We start from the raw sequence: 21014 nt of genomic DNA on the forward strand, positions 1-21014 counted from the left end.
CCTTGGTCGCCCTGTACGATGACCTGTGCAGGAAGGACAGGGGGAGTGCATCCCTGTTGGTTCTTCTGGACCTCTCGGCGGCTTTCGATACCATCGACCATGGTATCCTTTTGGATAGGCTAGCGGGATTGGGGGTTGGAGGCACTGCTTTGCGGTGGTTCCGCTCCTATCTCAACGGTCGATTCCAGAAGGTAGTGCTGGGGGACTATGTCTCTGCGCCATGGCAGCTATGCCATGGAGTACCACAGGGCTCCATTCTATCCCCTCTGCTATTTAACATCTATATGAAACCGCTGGGAGAGGTCATCAGGAGGTGTGGGCTGCGGAATCATCAGTATGCTGATGATACCCAGCTCTACCTCTCGTTTTCCACTAATCCAGGTGAGGCAGTGGCTGTGCTGAACTGGTGCTTGGCCGAGGTAATGGAATGGATGAGGGCCAATAAACTGAAACTCAACCCAGACAAGACGGAGGTCCTGTTGGTTGGCGGATCGGGCTTCGGAGAGGGTGGATTTGACCTGGTCCTGAATGGTGCAACACTCCCTCTTAGGGACAAGATCTGCAGCTTAGGAGTACTCCTCGACCCGGAGCTTTCTTTGGAAGCTCAGGTGACAGCGGTGGCAAGGAGCGCCTTCCTTCAGCTTCGGCTGATTAATCAGCTGCGCCCCTACCTGGAGTATGACTGCCTGGTGACGGTGACACACGCGCTGGTGACTTCCCGCCTAGACTTCTGTAACGCGCTTTACGTGGGGCTTCCCCTGAAGATGGTCCGAACACTTCAACTGGTGCAAAATAGAGCTGCCAGGTTGCTGATGGGGACAGGGCGTTATGCTCACATGACTCCAGTCCTCCGTCAGCTTCACTGGCTTCCCATTGAAGCCTGAGCCCAATTCAAGGTGTTGGTTATGACCTATAAAGCCCTTAACGGCTTGGGTTCTGGCTACCTGAACGAGCGCTTACGTCCGTATATGCCCGACCACCCCTTGAGATCTGCGGGAGAGTCCCTTCTCTGGGAACCCTCCATGAAAGAAATTAGGAGAGTAAGTACTCGGAGGAGGGCTTTCTCTGTGGTGGCGCCCAACCTATGGAATTCACTCGCCAAAGAGGTCCGCCTGGCACCGTCGTTACTGGTTTTTCGGCGCCAGGTAAAGACCTTTTTATTTAAACATCATTTTAATTGTTAAAATATATGATCTGGCCAGGGCAACTTCTTCTTCCTTCTCTTTTCTCCTCCTATATTCTTTATTTACTTATTTTATACTGTTAATTTTAATTTTATATTATTGTATCTCAGTATATTTTTTGTATTTTGTATTTAGTGGTAATTTATTATGTTCTATTGTATTTCAATGTATCTTATTGTGTTGTAAGCCGCCCCGAGGCTTCGGCAAGGGGAGGCATAGAAATGTTATAATAATAATAATAATAATAATGATAATGATAATGATAATAATAATAAAAAAAGTTAGACTTGTTTTTGCAGAAGCCACTGTGTTTCCTCTTCAGCCAGACTTGTCTTTCTGAGTCCTTCATGATTTTATCTTTGATAGCATTTTCTACCAATTAACCCCAAAATAGCTAAGTAAAGAAGGCTGTAACTCCCTGCTCCAAAAACTGGTGTTGCATTGGCTACTTCCTAGTCCTCGGGGTTTCCCTTTTCTCCAGTGTGGGCAGATGTGGCAAAAGAGCTCTTCCCGGTACTACCAGGATGACCCAAAATAATCAACCCATTAAGTGTAGCAACAGCACCCCTGACCCAAGCATGTGTTTTTGGGTGGTTTAATTTCCCACCACATGTCTGCATGGTGGGGGTCCTGCTGTTGCAAACTACATTAAGTCAATGTGGCCCGGAAATGGATCCTGCCCACAGGCTGAAGACCAGCATTGCACAGAAGTTGACGAAGGTTGCTGACTGGCAAGATGTTTAGCCTGCTTGCTCATATAGAAGTCATTTATGATTTGAAAGAGCCCCAGTTTAATAAAGCCGCTGTGCACGATTGCCTGGATTTGATCAACGAGTGGTTCTTAGACATGTATGACACAGGCTGCTCACCCTGCTTTGGAGCCTGTCAGCCAAAGACCCTGCTGCAGCAGTGCCTGGCAGCCTGTTTCGGGAGGTAGGGGGCTCGCCGGCGGCTGTGGGTGTGCCAGGCCTGCTTTCAAATGCTGGTGACCAGTCCATCCCAGTGTTGCTGCTGCGTGTGGGTCAGCCCTCACAGGGGAGGGGGCCAAATCTTTTGCCCTTGCAGGCAGCCCTCCTCTGCAAGACCAAACGGAAACCGCAGCAGTGGCAGAGGCCGTTCGTCTGTGCTCGTGCGCTGGCTTCCAGAGGAGAAAGGGAAGGTGTGCAGTAATTTGGCTGGACTCTGCCTGTCGTCAGGGCCCTGCCTGCCTCCAGACTGCCAAGAAGCAGCAGCTTCATGCAGCATCTCCAGCAAAGACTGCTGAGTCCTGAATCTACTCTGAATCTATTCTGCATCAGAAATATACCTGCTTCTCTTTGCGTAATTCGTCCTGCTGCTGGTAAGCACAGGGAGGCACATGCAATTTTCCACAGGCTTGTCCCCCCACCTGCTGCCTGGCTGCAGGACCTCTTTCGGAAGGCTTTGCAAGCTTCACCAGGACTTGCCCATGTTTGCTTTGTGCAACCGAGCCCAGGTTGCTGTGCTTCTCCCTCCTGGGAAAACAGATTTTCACGAAGCTCAGCTCTGCACCATGTGTCATGGACTGCACTCCCCGTGCCGCAGGAGACAAACAGCATGATGGTGTGGGTTGTGTGGCCATTGCCAGCAATGCCTGGAGCTGGAATTGTGCCAGGGCAGCTGGCTGAATTCAGAGGAGCGTTCTGGTCATTCACACAAAATGGCTGCGGCTGGGGGGGGGGCACTTGCCTTTTCCTAAAATGGTTGCTTGTTTCCCAGCAGGCAGACTGTGGAGACGAAAAGAAAAGGAACTTGCTCCGGAACGGAGGTACGTCGCTGAGTGCCGCACACCACACCACTCGTCTGAGCCCAGATAAAGACGGCTGTGCAGTGCAGGCTTTCTTCTGCAGCCCAGTGGCGCGTGCCTTATGAAGGAAACTCCTGCTGGAATGGGCAAACTCCAGGCAACCAAGGAAAGGGCCGCTGTGGGCGCACTGGTGAAGGTCTCGGACTCCTTCCCGCTGGTGGGACAGGAAGGTCTTTATGGAGAGGCACTGTTGTGCCTTGTAGCAATCTGAACACCACAGTTTGAATTTGAACACCACAGCGATGGTATTTGGTCCCATTTGGTCAAAACGGTTTGCCCCTGCTGCTGGGAAAACTGGCTGCAAGTCCCATCACCTCAGTGGGCGGGCGATTCACTTCTCTGTTCAAAACCTCTTTTCCCCACATGCCACATAAGAAGGTGAAACTATTTGCAGGGTTGTTTGCAGGGACAAGCACAACAACAACTCCACATCCCTTTGCTAATTAAGCATGCTGAATATCTGAGAAACAGGAGAGCGAGGCCACCTTATAAAGTTATGACTCTGGACAATGCAGTTCTCGGCAAAGAAGCGCCTGGGCTCGGAGGGGTAAGAACTCTGTCCGTGCGCAGGAGCGCCCCGTCGCCAGGCCCCGCGCGGGCAAGTCCCGGCGGCGCGGGCTCAGGGCTGGAGCGTCGCCGCAGAAGGGAGCGATGGGCAGCGGGGAAAGGCGCGAGGAAAGGGACGCTGGCCGGCCGGGAGGCGAGCTGGCCCGGCCTCCCGCCGAGCCCAGGAAACGCCTCGCCTGGCAGGCAGGCAGGCAGGCAGGCAGCCATGGAAACGGCAAGTGTTGCTTCGGAGCGGGGCTGAGCGACGCGGCCGGGAGGGCGGCAGGGAGTCGGCGCCGTCGGGGCTCGGTGGGCGCTCCCCAGCGCCGGGCCTGCCGGCATGAGCTCCGGGGCGGCGGCGGCCGTGCCCCCGGCCAAGAACGTGCTCCTCTACCGCAACGGGGACCCCTTCTTCCGCGGCAGGAGGCTTGTGGTGAACCAGCGCCGATTCCTGACCTTCGAGGCCTTTCTGAACGAGGTGACCGGCACCGTCCAGGCGCCCGCGGCCGTGCGGAGCATCTACACCCCCCGGCAGGGCCACCGGGTCACCGAGCTGGCCGAGCTGCAGAACGGCGGGCAGTACGTGGCCGCGGGCTTTGAGCGCTTCCGGAGGCTCAAGTGAGTGGCCTGCCGGGGTCGCACGCCCAGGGCCAGGCGGGCGCTGCGGGAGGGGGCGGCCCGGCGGCCCGATCGCCACAGGACGGAACAGAAGGCGATTTGCAGGCCGGGCTTGGAACCTTGTGGGAACAGGTCCCCGCGTCCGAGTCGTGGTTCTGGGCCGAATCAAGAGCCAGGCCGGAGCAGAACCGGCAGGTTCCTCCCACGGGCTGCTGGGGGCCCGGGGAGCGAGTTCTGCCGGCAGAGGTTTCCCCCGTGCAGCCTGGCACTTGCCCGTGGGACTGGGCGGTGTCTCCAGGGCTGCATTACTCGTCAGTGCAGTGCGTGCCCAGTGCCTTTGCACGGCTGTCCTGCACCGGCCATGGCTGGACCACGCGCGCGGCGTGGTGTCTGGTGCTGGGTCTGAGCCGAGCCAAACTCCCTGCCGCAAGGAAAGGGCCATGGCAAAGGGCCAGGCCGTTCCCAGAGAGAGCGGAGCCGTCCATATAAAAGCCGTGTCAGTAACCCACTGTGTGTCTTTTGCAGTACAGGGAAAAAACCCCAGTGTGTGCTGTCCTTTCAGAAGCATCATCGTCACGAAAGAAATGTGTTTGCCGTGACTCGTGACATCAGGGTGGCCTTGTTCAGGGAGGGTTCTCGTTATAAGCTTGGGCTGGGTCCGGAAATCCCCGTGGGTGGCCTGCACCCCTCTGAGCTGGGCTGGGCTCCTGACCTGCATTCTCCCATTCTCCTGGGTGTGCAAACCAAAACACAAAAGGCACGCCGCAGGTTTGCCCCCTCTTGGCACCCTGGCGCCACTGAAGGGGCCGGCCATGCCAGCTGCAGCTCTGTCGTCCGCGGCATGGTGAGCAGCACACCAGAGCCACAGGCCCTGGAAGGGAGGGGGTTCAGCCCCCAACTGAAATTGGGCGTCTTCCTCTAATGCACCCCTCCGGGATATCCCTGGGGAGCAGATGTCGCAGGGGGGCACTTTCACCCCCTCCCCCATTTTCTCTGGGGGACATACAGCCACTGGCTCTAGCTGATGCCTGCATTTTGAGCTTTGAAGGGATCCTTCAGCTGTACCCTGGCTTTTCCTGGAGGAGGGGTCGCTGCTCTCACACCTGCCTTGCTCTGCAGGTGCGTTCCAGGGAGGCAAGCTGGGTTTTGAATTTCCTGGGCCAGCACCTGCTTTGCTGTGCAGGGGGAAAGGCCTGGAGGGAGGGGCTTCCCACAGGTTCATGGTGTCCTCTTGTCAGGCTCATTCACCAGGAAAATGCCTTGGGGTTGCTCTTGGGTGCTGGATGGAACCCAAGGGCTCTTCCCGGACCGTGCTCACTCTGGTGTGTAGGTAAGCCTGTGGGTCACATATGTTTTCTCCTCCAAAGCCAACCACTGATCTGGGGTGCAGGTGGCGATTCCCAGCTAGAAGATGCTCCTGAGAAAAGCGCAGAACCTGGCCCAAGAACTGGGTGGCCCCGGGGTAAATCTATTGCCCTTGCCCCCCACTGCAGATTGACTGATAGCACACCTGTCAGTGTGCTGATATGAGAAGCTGTAGACCGCACATCAGATGTGCGGACACTGCGCATGGTTCCACCAACCCTGCAACAGAGCAGGTGAGAAATGGTTTCCAAGCTTGCTGCAAAATGCCCTAGGAAAGCGCCCCCCTGGCCTGGGAAGCCACAGGGGTGCCCTCTGGTGGGGCATCCCCAGGGGGTCTGGGAGGTGCAGGGCATGTTGTGTGGCAAGTGCCCATGGGGAGTGCCCTGGTGGTCTTCACAGAGAGCTGGAGGCGTGATTGTGACAGCGGCAGGGCCGGTGATGTCAGCTGGCGAGCTTATTGCAGCCCCCCCCCCCCGGTCTATGTCTCTCTGTCAGCCCCTGGCCTGAGAACAGACACATAAGGGAAGGAGCTGGGTCGCTTCTACCAGGCCAGTTCCCACAGCCCTCCCGGAATTCATCTGATCATCTAGCAGGTCATGAGTTCTGCTTGTGAGCAGCCAGGGTGAGGATCCAGGCCCAGCCCAAGGGGCCTCTCATCTGGCCCCATTTCCGATCCGTGGGGACTGTTTTCTGCAAGAGCTGGTACGTGCAGAGTAGTGACCAGGAGACTCCCAGGAAGCCCTTGGCTTGAATGCCAGCTCGGAGGTCATTTTAGGCAAGCACCCTGCCCCCTTCCTTGACCATCCCCTTACCTGTAGCTGCAACATGGGGGAAATAACACTGGGCTGCCTTCCAGGGTTGTTGCACTGGTTTTAAGATGATATTGTGGGTGATCCGGGCATTTGAAAGTGCTACAGAAATGCCAGGTGTGCTTTGGGAAGTCTTGGATTAGGTGGGAGTCTTGCCTGAAGGGCTGCATCGAACATGCAGTTTCCATGGCATGCTCCCCTTCCCTTCCTGACCTTGCCTTTGCCCATATATTTCTCCCAGCCTGCTCTGCCGCAGGAGGAACATCAGCCACCCAAAGGTTGCCCCCCGAGTGCGGAACTGCTGCTCCGAGAGATGTGCCGGACAGCCCAGGCTGTTGTCTCTCGCGCCCTCTGACTGCTGTCTCTCTTCCAACAGGCCTTAGACCTCTTTAACAGGTTGCTCTTAACCGAGATTTGCATTGTTGGCGGTGTTACACCTTGCTGTGAATCACCCAGAAGCTCTGGGAATGGGCGGTATATAAAATAAGTAATACATGAAAGAATGATCTCTGTAGAACCAGGAGAAATTTATCTCTGAATGTGTTCGACTGATCTTGCACAACGGGTGGGCTCTGAATTGAGCTCACTGGGCAGAAGGGCCAGCAATGTCCCTTCTTGGTCACAGACTCATAGAAGAGGAGAGTCGGAAGGGGCCATGAAGGCCATCCGGTCCAGCCCCCTGCTGTTGCAGGACACCACGTCACACCATCCCACTCAGGTGGCTGCCCAGTTTCTCTCCAGGCAGCTGGGCCCACTGTCACATTGCTCTGACCGTGAGGAAGTTTTTCCTGATGTCCAGCCTGAACCTGGGTTGTCCCAGCTTGAATTGATTATTCCGTGTCCTGCACTCTGGCATCAGTCAGAAGAGATCTTGACCTCCCCCTTTGGGACAGTCTTTGAGGTACTTATAGAGGGATATCGTCCCCCCTCAGTCTTCGCAAGACTGAACATGCCCAGTTCGCCCAGTCTCTCCTCACAGGGCAGTGTTTGTCCTGCTTCTCCAGGACAGTCGGGGACTGAAGGCCCATTCGCGAGCCCATCTAAGCTTGAAGGAGAGGAGAGGCGGGGAGATAGACCTGTTTGGCCATCTGTCTTCCAAGCTGTTGCTGCTGCAGGGTTGTTTCTATTGGGGAGGGGATAGCTGTTTCTTCATCACTAAAACCAGATCGCGTATTGCTGTTTTCCCCTGTTGAATTAACACGCTGTCAGCTCCAGAATTCAGGCATGTGATATCTGGGAAAAGCAAGCGGCCTGGAGGATGACTGCTACTTTTCTGGGTTGAGTCTGGCTGAACGGGGAGGCCAGCGAAGCAGGAGGCAGCCTGGCGCTCCCTGGTGCCACCAGCCCCGCAGGGTTCCCTGTTCCCTCCCTCCACGCGCAGCTGCCACCCACACGCTAGCTGGAGAGAAATGTACTTGCCCAGAGGCAAGGCTACCCCCCCCATGTAAAGCTAATATTTGGGGGTGGCCTGGAATGGGCAGCTGAGACCCTTCTGACTCTGCAAAAGAATTGCCTGCAGAACGGCAAGCCCTGCTTTCGTGACGCATCGGTGCAACTGAAGCCTCGGACGCTCGCTGTGGGGAGGCCACGGCAGCCGATGCGCCCTTCCAAGCCCCACGGGGTGGGATGTGCACCCAGCTCCTGCGTGGGCAACTGACCTCACTTGCTTGCCGGCCAACGTTCTTCCCACAGCTACCTAGACCTTGGAATGAAGCAGCTGAAGAGGAAAAAGGCCGGCGTGCAGGTGAGTCCTGGGTGAGGGGCTGCTGCCCAAAGCTGTGGCAGGTGGCTAGAAATGGAGCTCCCAGGACAGCCAGGAGTGGCTATCGATTGGGTGGGGAGGCAGAGCAACTGTGCAATGTCCCCCGGTGGGCGGGGCGGGGAGTTGCCAGGCCGCCGCCAGGCGAGGCCCCTCCGCTGCCAGCCGGAAGGGTTTCTGCCAGCCCCACCGTTCGCTCCTTCACAGGTTCTCTGCGAGAAGGGAGGGGATGGGAGAAGCAACAAGGGATCATGGGAGGGTGACAGCTGGAAGGCAGCCTTGTCTTGCTCGCCCAGGGAAGTCCCTGAGGGGCAGGCGGAAGCTCCAGAAACGCCTTCTTGGGTTCTTCTAGCCAGAGGAGCCAGGCTTCTGCCACCCCTCCAAGCAGCAGCTGAGGCCTGGGGGGCCCCTTGTGCACTGGGGGCCAGGGGGAATTGGTGGCAATTGCGGCAGCCCTCAGCCGGGACCGTGTGTCCCTCTGGGCAGCGTGTTACCTGTCCGGTTTGAAGGCTACAGTTCCTTCATCTGCAGTGGGGACACGTGGCCTTGAATGAAATCAGGTTGCAGAGCCAGGGGGACTGTGGCTGGGCCTCAGGCACCCCTGGCAGAGCCCAGCTGTTGTGCTCCTGAGCAGCGCAGTCCGGACGGCTTGCCCAGGAGAGGCCTTGGAGGCGTGTCCAGTGCGGAGCACCTCTGCCTTCCGCCAGGACTGGCATCGGTTATAAGAGGGGCTTCCTCTAGCAAATGCTTAAGCAATGTGTCCAGGACCCTGAACGATCTGTCACACGAGCCTCCGTTGCCGGAAATGCAGCCCAGCCGTGGACCATCCGTCAGAGAAGATGGACGGGAAAAGGCGAAGGGCAGCCCCAGGAGAGCCCGCACAGCGGCAGCTCCGGGTCTTCCCGCAGCCTGACATGCTGGCTGGACCAGCTCCCAGGGTCCGGTCCAGCCACCTTGTGTGACCGCCTGCATTTAGAGAGGTTTGCAGCCCTAGCAACGATTTGCCTTTTGGATGCCCACCCCACAACGAGTCATCACAAAAGGCTGTGGCTGGTGCTGCAAGCCTGTCTGTTCCAGCAGCTCGCTGAGGGCTGTAATGTGCAGGGGACATGAGGCCCTGTGTGCCCCCGTTCCAGCATGCTGGGCTTGGTGTGGGAAGAATGCCCAGTTTCTCCAGCTGGTTTCAAAGGTGGCATTTGGACAGGCTCTTCAAGGGCAGCTAAATCCTGGGGCTGAATCGGATTCTGAGTTTCCCTGTGTCCTTGGAACTCTTGGGCTCTCCCGCATGGGTGGTCCTGCCATGGTGGGAATTTTGCTTGTGAGTTCCTTGGGGCATAGCCCTGGCTTGAGCTGCGGCTGCTTGTTAATACTGCACTGTTGCTGTCCTTCTGGCCTTAAGAACTACCCAGGTACCCCTCAGAGGGTGGCGCTTCCCATGCGCTGGAGGAGGCAAGAGGACCTGCCCTGCATCATACAGTGAGTGCATCTCTTGGCCTCCTTTGAAGATTCCCAGTTTTAGCCTTGCAATAAAAGGGACAGGGAGGTGGGACTCCTGGGAAGTGCGGCATCTGAGCCCACCCCATTCCTTGCTCCGTGTGCTGGAGCCAGAGATGGGGGTGTGCATAAGAGCGGGAGTGGGTGGTGCACATGCTTTCCATTGATTGATTGACTGATTGCATTTCTATCCCGCCCCATAGCCAAAAGGGCCTCTGGGCAGCTCACAGTACAATCAAAAACAATGTTGTTGTTAGTTGTGCAGTCGTGTCTGAAATTTATTTCATTTTTATTCCTCCCAATAGCCTAGGCTCTCTGGGCAGTTAACAAAAGTTAACACACTCACTCGCTCACTCGCTCACTCACTCGCTCACTCAACTTATACAAGACCGCAATTGCAATTACAGTTGAATCAGCACAGAAGTATAGCAGCAGGACAGAATAAAATGCAGGATGCTGAGCCAAAAGACGACATCAGCACAGCTGATGGGAAGCAGAAGCAGGCAGCAAGGCATAATCCCCAGGGAGGTTCGCCCGGTGCCGTCACTTCATTCTTTTGGGCGCCAGGCCAAAACCCTTTTTTTCCCAATGTTTTAAGGCTTGACTGTTTTAATATGGGTTTTAATGTTGATTGGTTGACGAGGATTCTGTGTTTTATTCTATTTTGTCTTACTGTTAAACCATCCCGAGACCATAGTAAAGGTCTCGGGATAGTTTAACATTAAGACAATATAGAATAAAACTTTTTAAAAGTTTTAAATAAATACATAAATAAATGCATAAATAAGGATATAAAGCATGCACCCACATTTAGGGCATTAACTATGACATATACATCCTAAATGGTTTAGGGCCTGGATAACTAATGGAGTGGCTCCTTCCATGTACACCTGCCTGAGCCCTAAGATCCTCCTTTGAGGAGCCCTTTGAAGGAGATCAGATGGGTGGCTACCTGGAGGGGGGCCTTTTCCACATAGTGCCCCGGCTTTGGAACTTGATCCCCAGAGAGGTGCACCCGGTGCTGATGCTTTGTTCAGTTTGGCACCAGGCCAAACCCTTTTTATTTTCCTGCTATTTTAACGTTTAATGTTGCTCTAATGATTGGCTTTTATTATATATTTATATTCTATTTATTTGTGCTGCTTCTTGTAATGTCATCTTGAGGCTGTTAGTATGGACAGGTTGTAAATGTTTTACCCGATCAAAAAATAGATAATCAAATATGGTGGGGCCTTCAAGGTCAGAAACACAGCAGGAGAATGGCTGAAGGCAGCCACCTGCTCATCTCCAATACGTGCTTCCAGGAGCCGATCTGTGGCACTACCTTTCTCCAGCCTGGTATCTTCCAGATGTGTTGGATCAAAACCAGTGGTAGCCAAACACATCTGGAAGATGTCCTCTTGGGAAAAGCAGTTGTGATGTTTCACTAGTACCTGAAAATGCTTCATCCAGGAAATCTCCCGACAGCCCCAGAGAATCACCTCGTGTCATTTGTTGCCAGTCTTTCTGAACTATGTCCTTGGAACAGTTACAGAAATGACTTTAAACCTTAAGCAAAGGCAAGCAAAATTCAGCACACACACGTTTTATTTGTTGCTGAGCAGTGGGGACTTACTGCTTCAAAAAAAAAAAAAATGAAAATGGAGATGCTTTGGTTATCATTTGATGGAGAAAGGATGCTTTGATTTAAGAAGAGGAACTGACACGCATTTGAAGGAGAGGAGCAAAGGGGAAAATATTTTGGATGTTGTTAGCTTACATTTAGCCTAGCTGCCTAACGCGTACAGTCTGGCAGGCACTATTTTTGAGGGTGGCGTAGACTGGAGATCCAGGTTCTACTCCCCACTTGCCATGAAGCTGCAGGGGTGACTTTGGGCCAGTCCCTCCCTTTCAGCACGGCCTACTTCACAGGGTAGGATAAAATGGGCTCTGTAAGCTGCCTTGGGTTCCTCACAAGAGGAAAAAAGGCGGGATAATTGCAATGTAACAGTTGAAGAAAAGGTTCCCAAATCCTGAGGCCTTCTTTGGAAAGAGAAATAGACAGAACCCAGCATCTGTGAAGACTACAGAACCCAGCATCTGTGAAGCCTGCAGACCTCAGCCTCTGCTTTCCTTCTTCATTCAAAGTGTTTTCCGCAATGGGGACTTGCTGAGTCCCCCCTTCCGCCTGATCCTGACCAAGAATGCCCTGCAGGAATGGAGCGCCATCCTAAGCCTCTTGTCCGAGAAGGCAAACCTGCACAGCGGAGCTGTCAAAAAGTGAGTCCCCTGAGAAGACTCTGTGCACATCCACGCCCTTCCTGGCCCGGCTCCCTTCCTGTTGAAAAACAGGCGTCCAGCAGAGTGTTATGAATGGGCTGCATCCTGCCTGCCATGGGGAGCCTGGGCCAAGGGAGCAGTAGGGCTCTGTGCTGACTAGGCCAGTTGCAGGAATACGGGGGGCTCTTTACCCCATGCCACAAGAGGTGGCGATGGAGGATTACCAGAACATGGTCTAGTACGTGTGATGTGCACACAAAGGGATATTTCTGCAGGAAAACGTATCTCAATTTTATGGTGGTTTGTCTTGGTTCCTTTCTCAAAGGCGCAAGGCAAGAAGCATTGTGAATTCCGATCTCTCACTGCCATCACAGAACTATGATACCCAGAGGAAAAAGAACGGCATGTTTAAACCACAAAACTTTTTTGTGCTCCTTATCGAATGCTAGGCTTGCTGTTCTCTATTTATTTGCAGCATGATCTCTCCCTTGCACACTGAAATACTGAAATGAAATCTGGCATACACATTCAGAACAGAATGAAGCATTTCAAGGGTTAAGTTCTGTTCAACCCCCACCACAACCGTTTTCAAGCAGGGAGGAAAGAGGCGGAATACATTTGATGTCAGGCCTGCCAACATTCCTTGTGAAGGATTGCAATTGGGTATATTGGGCACATGTACATTTTTTAGTTAAAGGCTGGATATCTGCACGTGTTTTAAGTAGAGGGGAAAGATGCCAAATGCTTTGTTGCATGAAGCCTCAAAAGCATTGCACTTTGTGAAATTTATTTCAGGTTTCCTTTAAATCTCGAGGGCATTTAAAAATGCTGTGAATCAGGCAGGGTGGTAACATGAGAAACAACCTTGTCTGGAAGCCCTGGTGAGATCCTATGCGCACTTTCTCAGACGGAGGCCCACAGGATTCAACAGGCTGAGTCCATACAGGAGTGCAGCTGGAACCTCGCTTCCCCACCAGTCTCACGCTAAAACTGTTCCCCTGTTGCTTGGCTCTCGGCTAGGCTTTGCAAACTGAACGGCAGCGCTGTCTGCAGCGGGGAGGACCTGGTCAGCGGCGACTACTACGTAGCCGTGGGGCTGGAGAAATACAAAAGCTTGCCCTACTTCGAACTGTTGGGGCCCCCAAAGAGAGCCCTTCGGCCATATCGGTAGGCGACTGAAGTGGTGCCGGCTGTGAGTTTTTGAGGGGTCCTGGGCGAGGTGCAGCACCCTCTCCAGGGGCCCGCCCTCAGTGAATCCCCACTCCCACCCCCATGGTCATCTGCTCCTCTTCCTCACCACCACTCTTGCCTGGGTGAGAACTGGTGGCCGGGAGCAGGCGGGCTGCAGGTCCTGGGCGATGCTGCGGGTGGCCCCTGCTGGGGTTGGCTACCCTTGCCAGGTGCCAGCTGGGCTGCCCTGGGCACTGGCCCTGGCTAGAGTCACCCAGGCTCCCTGTACTTGCCCCCCCCCCGCCCCATCCAGTGTGGGCAATGCATCTTGTTCAGAGAGTGGCCCCTTGAGAGCTGGGGTCGGGGGAGTCCCTAGCCACATCTCTGCTGCTTCTGTGCTTCTAGGAATCTTCCCGGTGAGAGGAGGAACTACAGTTGTGGGGTAGGTGAACTCTGCTTGGCTTCTCTAGGGAGAGCATCGGTCAAGGGTATGCTTATAAAAGGGGGTAAGAGGCGGTGTGGGAAGCGACCTGACCTTTAGTAGCCAGAACCAGGAGTGCTTCCAGGTATGGCTTCCAGCATGCAGAGCCAGCTCATGGGATTTCATGGGGCCTTCTGATGCTGTTGTCTTCCATTTGTAGGCCTCCTGCCTTTTTTCTTCCCAGGACAAAATCCGGAAGAAAGAAAGATGGAATACGATTTGATTGTTAGCAGTAACAATCAGACCTCCTGAGAAAAATCAGTTGGGCTTCTGTTACTTGTTTTATTGCCAAAAGAATAGAAGTTTAGTAGATTCATGCATATACTAAAATGACAAAGCAAACAGGAAAATGTTAATTTTCAAAAGCACGTGAGCAGTGCTGTCTTCCGCCACAAGGCAGCACACCTGCTCCTTGTCCCGTCCAGGGGGATGAGATTGTCTCAGACTGTATCTGAATGGATCCTTACGCTTTTTTCTTGGATGGAACTTGCAGCTGAATCCTCGGAGGGTGCAGTCCACAGGAATTGTACAGGCCCAAGATATCCCAAATTCTTCTGTGGTGGTGCACAAACAAATTATGAAATATCGACCAAAAGATGAGAAGGCATCCATCTTTCATGCCAAGCAAGACCAGGCTCCACACGTTAACCAGAACTCTCCCCAGATGTCTGCACAAGGTAATGGAAAAAGGGCTGCAAAGAATTCTGAGCAATCTGATCCATCATGACAACACTAGAGGGTGTGACGGGTGGTGGTGAGCTGTGTAGTTCTGGGGAAGTCTTTGGGTGGACAGGCTTGATCTTTTCTACCCCTTTGTCATAAACAGGTATCTCACGGGTGAGACCTGATTTTCATAAGGAAGTTGGAGGTGGCTTTGACCAATAGCAGTTCAGATTCTTGCTTCCCTCATTCAAATCAAGCTGTCTTGGGTAGTATCAATTCCAATACACATTTCAAGGGCTCTTGCTCAATTGGACAAGATTCCACTAGGCAAGCACTGCATTTCCAAAATAACCAGCCATGTCCCAGGAAGACTCACGGACAGCATATGAAGGCCATTCCAGCATCTCGTAGTCTACAGATGGACTGCATCTGGACATGAAGGTTCTATTAGGAGCATTCTTCCATGAATTCATCTTAACACTATCTTATGCTAGCCTGTGGCCTTAACCACCTTTGGGGTTGTGATCCTATCAGTTCATTATGCACACGAGATTACAGTTCCATACTTAGAAACTTTCTTAAATATGATTTCATGCTCAGCAGCAATGCTTTATTGAAATGGGAGGATGCTTCTCATGTTAAGGATTCAAGTCCCTGTTTTCTGCTGCCTCCTCCCACCCAACTTCCCAGATATGAAGACTTCCTGGCTGGAGGGTGACATATCGAGGCAGGGCTGAATGTCCAGCAGCAGCTTGACCGGCTGGGACAATTCCATTTTCTTTTGCCATGATCTCTGGAATGCTCATGCACCTCCTTTTCCCTTCAGAACAGGGAAGTGTTTATAGAACCAAAGGTGCAAGGGAAGAAATGGCAGATGCCCAGGAAATAGGGGAAGATGAAGACACACAAGTGGAGCTTCCCATAGACCAGGTATGAGGACCTCTCTCAGGTGAAGATCTTTGTAAACAGGCCCTCTGTCACCAAATACAATTCCAAGGGGTGATTGAAAGTACCTTCAGACAGACTTTGGCAGCAAGACTTTACCCTCAAAATGTGTTTGGAAGTTGCCCGATTTTTATATAAGCCCTTGTTGTGATTCGCTCTCCTGACCTAGCAGGAGCCACTCCAGTGACTTCAAAGACATTGGGGCATGCTCCAGAAACAGCCTCAAAGTGGAAAGACACAGCAGCCAGGTGGTCTGTCTCCTGGTATAACATTTGAAATGGGAGGGGCTACTGCTCCATGGTATCACACCAGAGCGTCTTTCCCAAACAAGCGAACTTTTTAGGCCACTATTCTCCAAAGCAGCTGACTGTATGGTTAACTTACGGGGCACTCCTATAGATACCTTACCAAAAGCAAACCAAGAAGACATACTTCCAAGTATGCCTAGGGTTATAGGGCTTTTCTAGGAGAAACTCTTCTTCATAGGGTGATTGTCCTGATGCACCTCAGCTCTGCCCCCTTTTCCCCATTCCAGAGAGCTGCAGAGACTGTGCAAGAGGAAGTTATGCCCAAAACTAAAATATTGCCACAGAGAAAGGTAATTAATCGTATCATTGAAGCATGATGTCGTGTGTAACATCCCTGACAAAACAGTCTGTATGTGATTTAAGGTCAATTTAGCTTAACTAAGGTGGAATTAACTGAATTCAGCACCAACAATTTATCTGTTATCTGCATTTATCTTCTTCCAAGATAGAACAAGTTGTAGCAGCAGCTGTATCCCAGTTCAGTCTTTCTCCTGAGGATTTCTCAATGTTTACTTAAACATTTTTAAGCCAACACAAACTTCATCTTTTTCTTTTTTAAAATTCTATGTGCAAAAAAAGGTTGAGACCCCTGACAAGCTCCAGAAGGCCTGTCCCATTCAGTATTCTGCTGGTGACTCAGGGGAGGAAGCACACCGTGTTCATTTGACTTGAAGAAATTACTGAATCTGACAAGTGACTATGGTAAAACAGAGTCACTGCAAGTCTCTTCCAGTGGGGAGTTTCTGAATCTTTATTTAGAGCCATTATTGATATTAAAATAAATTTGTAAAAACCAAATGTTCTGCTTTGAAATGCATACCTGACACTCCCAGAAGTTAGTTCTGCTGGGAGTTTAAAGAGAGAAACAAGGCAAGACCACAATTTCTCAAGGTGACCATGGGCTGACAATTATTGCTTGGAAGTTTAAGAATAACACACAAACATATACACATGCAGACATACAAAATAATAGGCAAAATAAGGCAAGTAACAGCAGTTTAAGTTCTGTGAGGGTTGCATTGACCCTTGCACACACATGGAGGTGGAAAAAGGACAATCCAAAGGTTTGCAGAAATACAAAGACTTTTAGGGGAAATCCTATGCTGGGGGGACTTCAAAAGAGCTGAGTGAAGACTAGGCATGTTCCCTGACCACAGAATACTGAGAAAACAATTCAGGGAAGAGGAGACCGTGAATAGAAGGATGTCACCTGGTCATGTTTTGTTGTAGGCTCCACTTGTGTGCAACTAATTACCCTTTCAGAAGTTCATCTATGACAGAGGAAGAGCTTCCCCCAGAGGAGACAAGGCTGTCGTCTCATGAAGTGCAACAAGTACAGCCAACCTCAGGTTCAAGCACGGCCCTCCATGATCCGTCCTGTGGAGAGCTGGGGCGGAGAACTGCAGGAAAGCCAAGCCCTCACCTTCCATATACTTGGGAGTGACACGGGCTGGCTTGCACAGTGGTGGGGAAAAGGTATTTTGCACATCCTCAAATGCATTATTTAAGTGCACTTACACCCATCCTGTTTTTCCAATAATTTTATGTAAGGTATGGGAGTCAGCATTCCCCCTTGCAGCTCATTATGTGCGAACTGGGCCAGACAGACCGATTCAAAGAAAGCTTTGTGGAAGAAACGGGCCTCTCTGAACTGTTGGTAACAGCTCCACAGCTGAGGAACTATGGATATTCCTGCTACCCACAAAACTGATCTTACCTAGCAATGGGCTGCCTCCAAACCAGATGTTAGGACTGGGAGAGATTCATAATGGGGACAGGAGATGTTTCAGATAAGCAAGTCCTAGGCTGACTGGGATTTTAAAAGGCCAGGACCAGCTATGTTTTCCTTCTGGAACAGAGTGTGCGCCTTCATTTCTCCTCTTTGTTCTGTTGCCAAACCTCACAGCTTTTTGTTGCATGCTAGCAACTTTCTGGATGTGTTCTATATCAAATTACTCTCCAGAGCACTTTGAACTTCTGCACTAATTGGACATTCCTGACCTCATTGCTGGTTTGAAGGCAGCCTCACAAACCCCAAGGATTTGCTGGCCACTGCCTGACTGGAGCACCCCAGCACAAATTCGGGACCCTCTGCAAGCCGGCCCTGAAGGAGGTGCTTTTTCATCCATCCTTAACATCACTAAGCATGTGTGGCGTCCAACAGGTCCCGGCACAACATGGCACGGGCCTTGAGAGCTGTGCCAGCGTCAGATAACTCGTGGCCTTTGACTCATCTTCCCCTTCTCTTCCGAGAGGCTCTTCATGGTTTCCCATGTCCGGACCCAGCAATGCAGAGAGCAACTCCTAAAGCTGTCAGAACCATCCCCAGTGCAGCCCCTAGGAAAAAGAGGAGGAGGAGGAAATAAGCCCAATGCCAGAAACCGCTCATAGTTGCCATTCATTTCAAGAGGGGGAGAGGAGCACATGACATTTCATGAGCACATTCCCCTCTGGAGAATTCTAACAGCCACAGACGCAGCTGGACAGGACTTTGTTTGCATCAGACCAGGAAATGAGACCTACTTGCACCACCAATGGCTTCTCCGAGAACTTTTCCTGTTGCTAATGTGAACATCAGAGCCAGAGAGTTGCAAAAAGGCACGGCCAAGGTCAGGTCTGAAAAGGAAGGTTGAATCATCCGACTGAATCAAACAGAATCGATGCCTTGGCATCAAAGACACCTCCCACCAGACCCAGGCAAGTGAGACAAACACGTCTATAGCAGCTGAACAAGATATCAGAATGCCCAGGAGCTGGGTGGACTAGTGTCTCAGACTGGGGTGGGGGAACGCTGATTTCAAATGCTGCTCTATTCAAAAAAAAAAAAAAAGGCCCCCCCCCGCAGTACCCCCCCCCCCCCACCATCAAGGCAAGTGACTGGCCAATTCTGCTGGTCATTTCACTGCTTCTCCTGCTGCAAGGAATTCTGACACATGGCAACACTGAAAAATGACATCCCACACCTGCCATTTTTCTGTTGCATCTGTAGACCACACACCTGGTCACCTGGTGGAAACATCTTCTCATTCACAGAAGCAGTGATTGCTCTGACCCTGGAATGAGCTAAACTTTCTTAGTTCATTCCAAGGGACATGAACCCAAGCCACCTTGTTTCTGAGCTCTGTAGGTGGAAAAACTAGGCATGAGGAAGTAATTTCTTAGCTTTCAGAACTGCTGCACTCTCAGGCCCTTTTGCAACACCCAAGATTACTCAGACATTCAGGATCTGCTCTAAACCATTTGGCCTTGGTTTAGAGCCATCCATTTCAACAACTCTCATCCTATCAGGGTTTGCCTGAATAGTTCGCACTTACATAGTGTTCAGAACTGTTACAAGCACTTCACATAACATTATCATTTTGCAGTCCTTACAACATCCCTGTAAAGTAGCTCAGAACCAATTAACAAGGAGGAGATAGAGTAGTTTGCCTAGGGTCAACTCTTGAGTTTATGGAGGAGACAAGATTGGAACTGTAGTTTTCCCAAGTCATAGTTCAGCCTCTTAGTTATCACATCTACCCTGTGTTGATGTATCAAGCCCATCTAGCTATAATATTAATCTTTTTTTAAATGAAGATGTTCAGTAAAGGTTAACAGTCTCAGCAGTTCCCACCCCAGCCATATTGTTGCAGAATCCAACCTTTTCACTCTTTTCTGTTTGCTATAGATACTTGAGTGAGTCACATTCCTCAAGGCTAGAAGTCTCTCCATTTCCTCCCCAAATCCCCCAGAACTAACCTGCAGATGCTAAAGTAAGATAGTAGACAAGTGAGCCACATTGGTTGAGCGCAAATGGCACCACATACTGCAAGGAGAGAAGAGCAGAGAATCATATGATCAGACCTCCAGGCTCACTGCCACACCTGGGATTATACAGTATAATGAGATACGAAAACAACTACTGACCAATTGTGGATATGCCCTTCATTAGACAACTATAATGCAATACATATGGGGCTATCCTTGCCTGAAAGATACCACTGGTTTGAAGTGTACTGACCAAAATTTTAACTGGGATGGATCATTACAAATCCAGTTCTGAAAGATTTTTACTGGTTGCTAATTTGTTTCTGGGCCTATTTCATGGTGCTGGTTTCAACTTTATGTCCCTTTGTGCCTGGGTATATTAAGAATCTGCTCCTGTATGAATCTACTCAGGGGACATGATCTGGCCCTGATAGTGTGTTTTAAAATGTGCTGTACATTGCCCTGGACTGATTTTATGCAAGGTGGTATCTGAATACTCTAAACAAGCAATAATTCTGACCAAAGTGTGTGTGCGTGCGCGCGCACGTGCAGTGGCTGGACAGATTCAAGGTTGCTGAATGACACTACATATCTGGGCTCACTTCACTCTGGTTTCCAACCCAGGTTTAGGATCGCTGCGCTAATGACCCGCACTAGGTCAGGAGAGTGCAGCTCTGCTGGTTCTCCTCATCCTTTTATCAATTTTCAAATACCACCTGAGGAGTGAGTTTGACTACAGCCAGTTGATGTGCTAGATTTTTGTTACTGCTGGGTCTTCATTTGCTAGGCAAGACTTTTTAAACAAACAGGAATATTCAAAATGCCTGGCTGATTGTGGTGCTGATTTCTAAAAGTGAAGGAACACAAGTTCTATAAAACAACCCAAGTCAAATTTAATTGTACACATTTACTTGGAAGGAAATCCCACTGAGTACAACAGAATTTACTCAAAAGACAACCAAAGCCTTGGACAATCTTCAATCTGGAAGACGCTACCCAAGAGGACTTGGGAAAGTGTCAAATACCTTGTAATTGAGACAAAGAAATTTCATTTCTGCAAGTAGCTGTATGGGTTGGCTCTTTCTCCTCACTTGCTCTAGACCCTCTGTTCCCCTTTTCAGAAATGGATTGGTTCCTCCCCAAAGAGCTGCCACCAAGATCAAAGCACCAATTTCACCTGTAACAACACAATCCTCAAATAAGTACAGGAATTGTTCTGAAGATTTTTTTTCACAGCGGCAACTGGGGTACTCTGAAAGATGGAAGTGTCAGCATCTTCAATGCTTTACATTTATCATATGCACTGGCCCCTTTTGACTGCATGCCAGTCAGATAGCTTCACACTAAGCTATTTCCTTCTGCTTTTAAGGGTTGGCTTAACTCCCGCTCTCCCCCCCCCCCTCCAAAAACCCCCTACTCTGGTCCACTTTATTTTCTTAGCTGCTTTAGCTGTACTGCTTCCCAAAAAGAAGCAGCGGTGGGGGGACCACTCCCTCCCTCCCTGAGAATTCTGCTAGGGTGAGGGCCAAACACTTATGCAGACCCGATCTGGTCTTGGGAACTATCAGGGCAACTCCCGAGGGGAGGCGGCCGGCGCTGACGGCTCGGCCGCCTTGCTCACGCGCAAGCGCGCCCAGGGCCGCGGCTCGGAGGCCTGCACACATCCCGCCCGCATCCTGAAGCGCCACGAACAGCACCCTCACCCAGCGACGCCATGGCGGCGACTCGGGCCGGCACCCCGGAAGCCCAGCGCGCCCTTCCGCGCCTTCGCCTCTGCGAGCCGGAGTGATGCGCCGCTCTAGCCTCGCAGCTCGCCGCTTCAATGTCGCTTTCGGACGGAA

The 21014-nt window shown here is 51.5% G+C and overlaps 2 protein-coding genes across 2 annotated transcripts; one reads left to right on the forward strand and one right to left on the reverse strand.

The window, feature by feature from the left end:
• The first annotated feature begins 3895 nt into the window (after positions 1 to 3895).
• Positions 3896 to 16098, forward strand: DCDC2B (doublecortin domain containing 2B). The gene is made up of 10 exons (XM_044424953.1): positions 3896 to 4173; positions 8040 to 8091; positions 9506 to 9582; positions 11728 to 11859; positions 12880 to 13026; positions 13435 to 13471; positions 14004 to 14187; positions 15000 to 15103; positions 15654 to 15716; positions 16006 to 16098. The coding sequence occupies exons 1-10, from the start codon at positions 3896 to 3898 to the stop codon at positions 16096 to 16098; spliced, it is 1167 nt and encodes a 388-aa protein (XP_044280888.1).
• A 58-nt stretch (positions 16099 to 16156) lies between these two features.
• TMEM234 (transmembrane protein 234) lies at positions 16157 to 20979 on the reverse strand. The gene is made up of 5 exons (XM_044425187.1): positions 20877 to 20979; positions 20199 to 20350; positions 19165 to 19231; positions 17950 to 18042; positions 16157 to 17763 (listed from the first exon to the last, which is right to left on the reverse strand). The coding sequence occupies exons 1-5, from the start codon at positions 20887 to 20889 to the stop codon at positions 17687 to 17689; spliced, it is 402 nt and encodes a 133-aa protein (XP_044281122.1). The 5' UTR covers positions 20890 to 20979; the 3' UTR covers positions 16157 to 17686.
• Positions 20980 to 21014: the final 35 nt, after the last annotated feature.

This window comes from Varanus komodoensis, unplaced genomic scaffold (assembly GCF_004798865.1).
Source record: "Varanus komodoensis strain SLA01 unplaced genomic scaffold, ASM479886v1 scaffold15, whole genome shotgun sequence".
NCBI lineage: Eukaryota > Metazoa > Chordata > Lepidosauria > Squamata > Varanidae > Varanus > Varanus komodoensis.

Bases quoted from the DNA above. Each gene is read 5' to 3' on its own strand.
- DCDC2B (XM_044424953.1), top strand. From the start codon at position 3,896: ATGAGCTCCGGGGCGGCGGCGGCCGTGCCCCCGGCCAAGAACGTGCTC. The intron at 8,092-9,505 runs GTGAGTCCTGGG...TCTGGCCTTAAG, and splicing joins GGAAAAAGGCCGGCGTGCAG to AACTACCCAGGTACCCCTCA. The intron at 9,583-11,727 runs GTGAGTGCATCT...CTTCATTCAAAG, and splicing joins GACCTGCCCTGCATCATACA to TGTTTTCCGCAATGGGGACT.
- TMEM234 (XM_044425187.1), bottom strand. The intron at 18,043-19,164 runs GTTAGTTCTGGG...CTTCCTTTTCAG, and splicing joins TCTTACTTTAGCATCTGCAG to ACCTGACCTTGGCCGTGCCT. The intron at 17,764-17,949 runs GTAGGTCTCATT...TCTTTTTCCTAG, and splicing joins AGAAGCCATTGGTGGTGCAA to GGGCTGCACTGGGGATGGTT.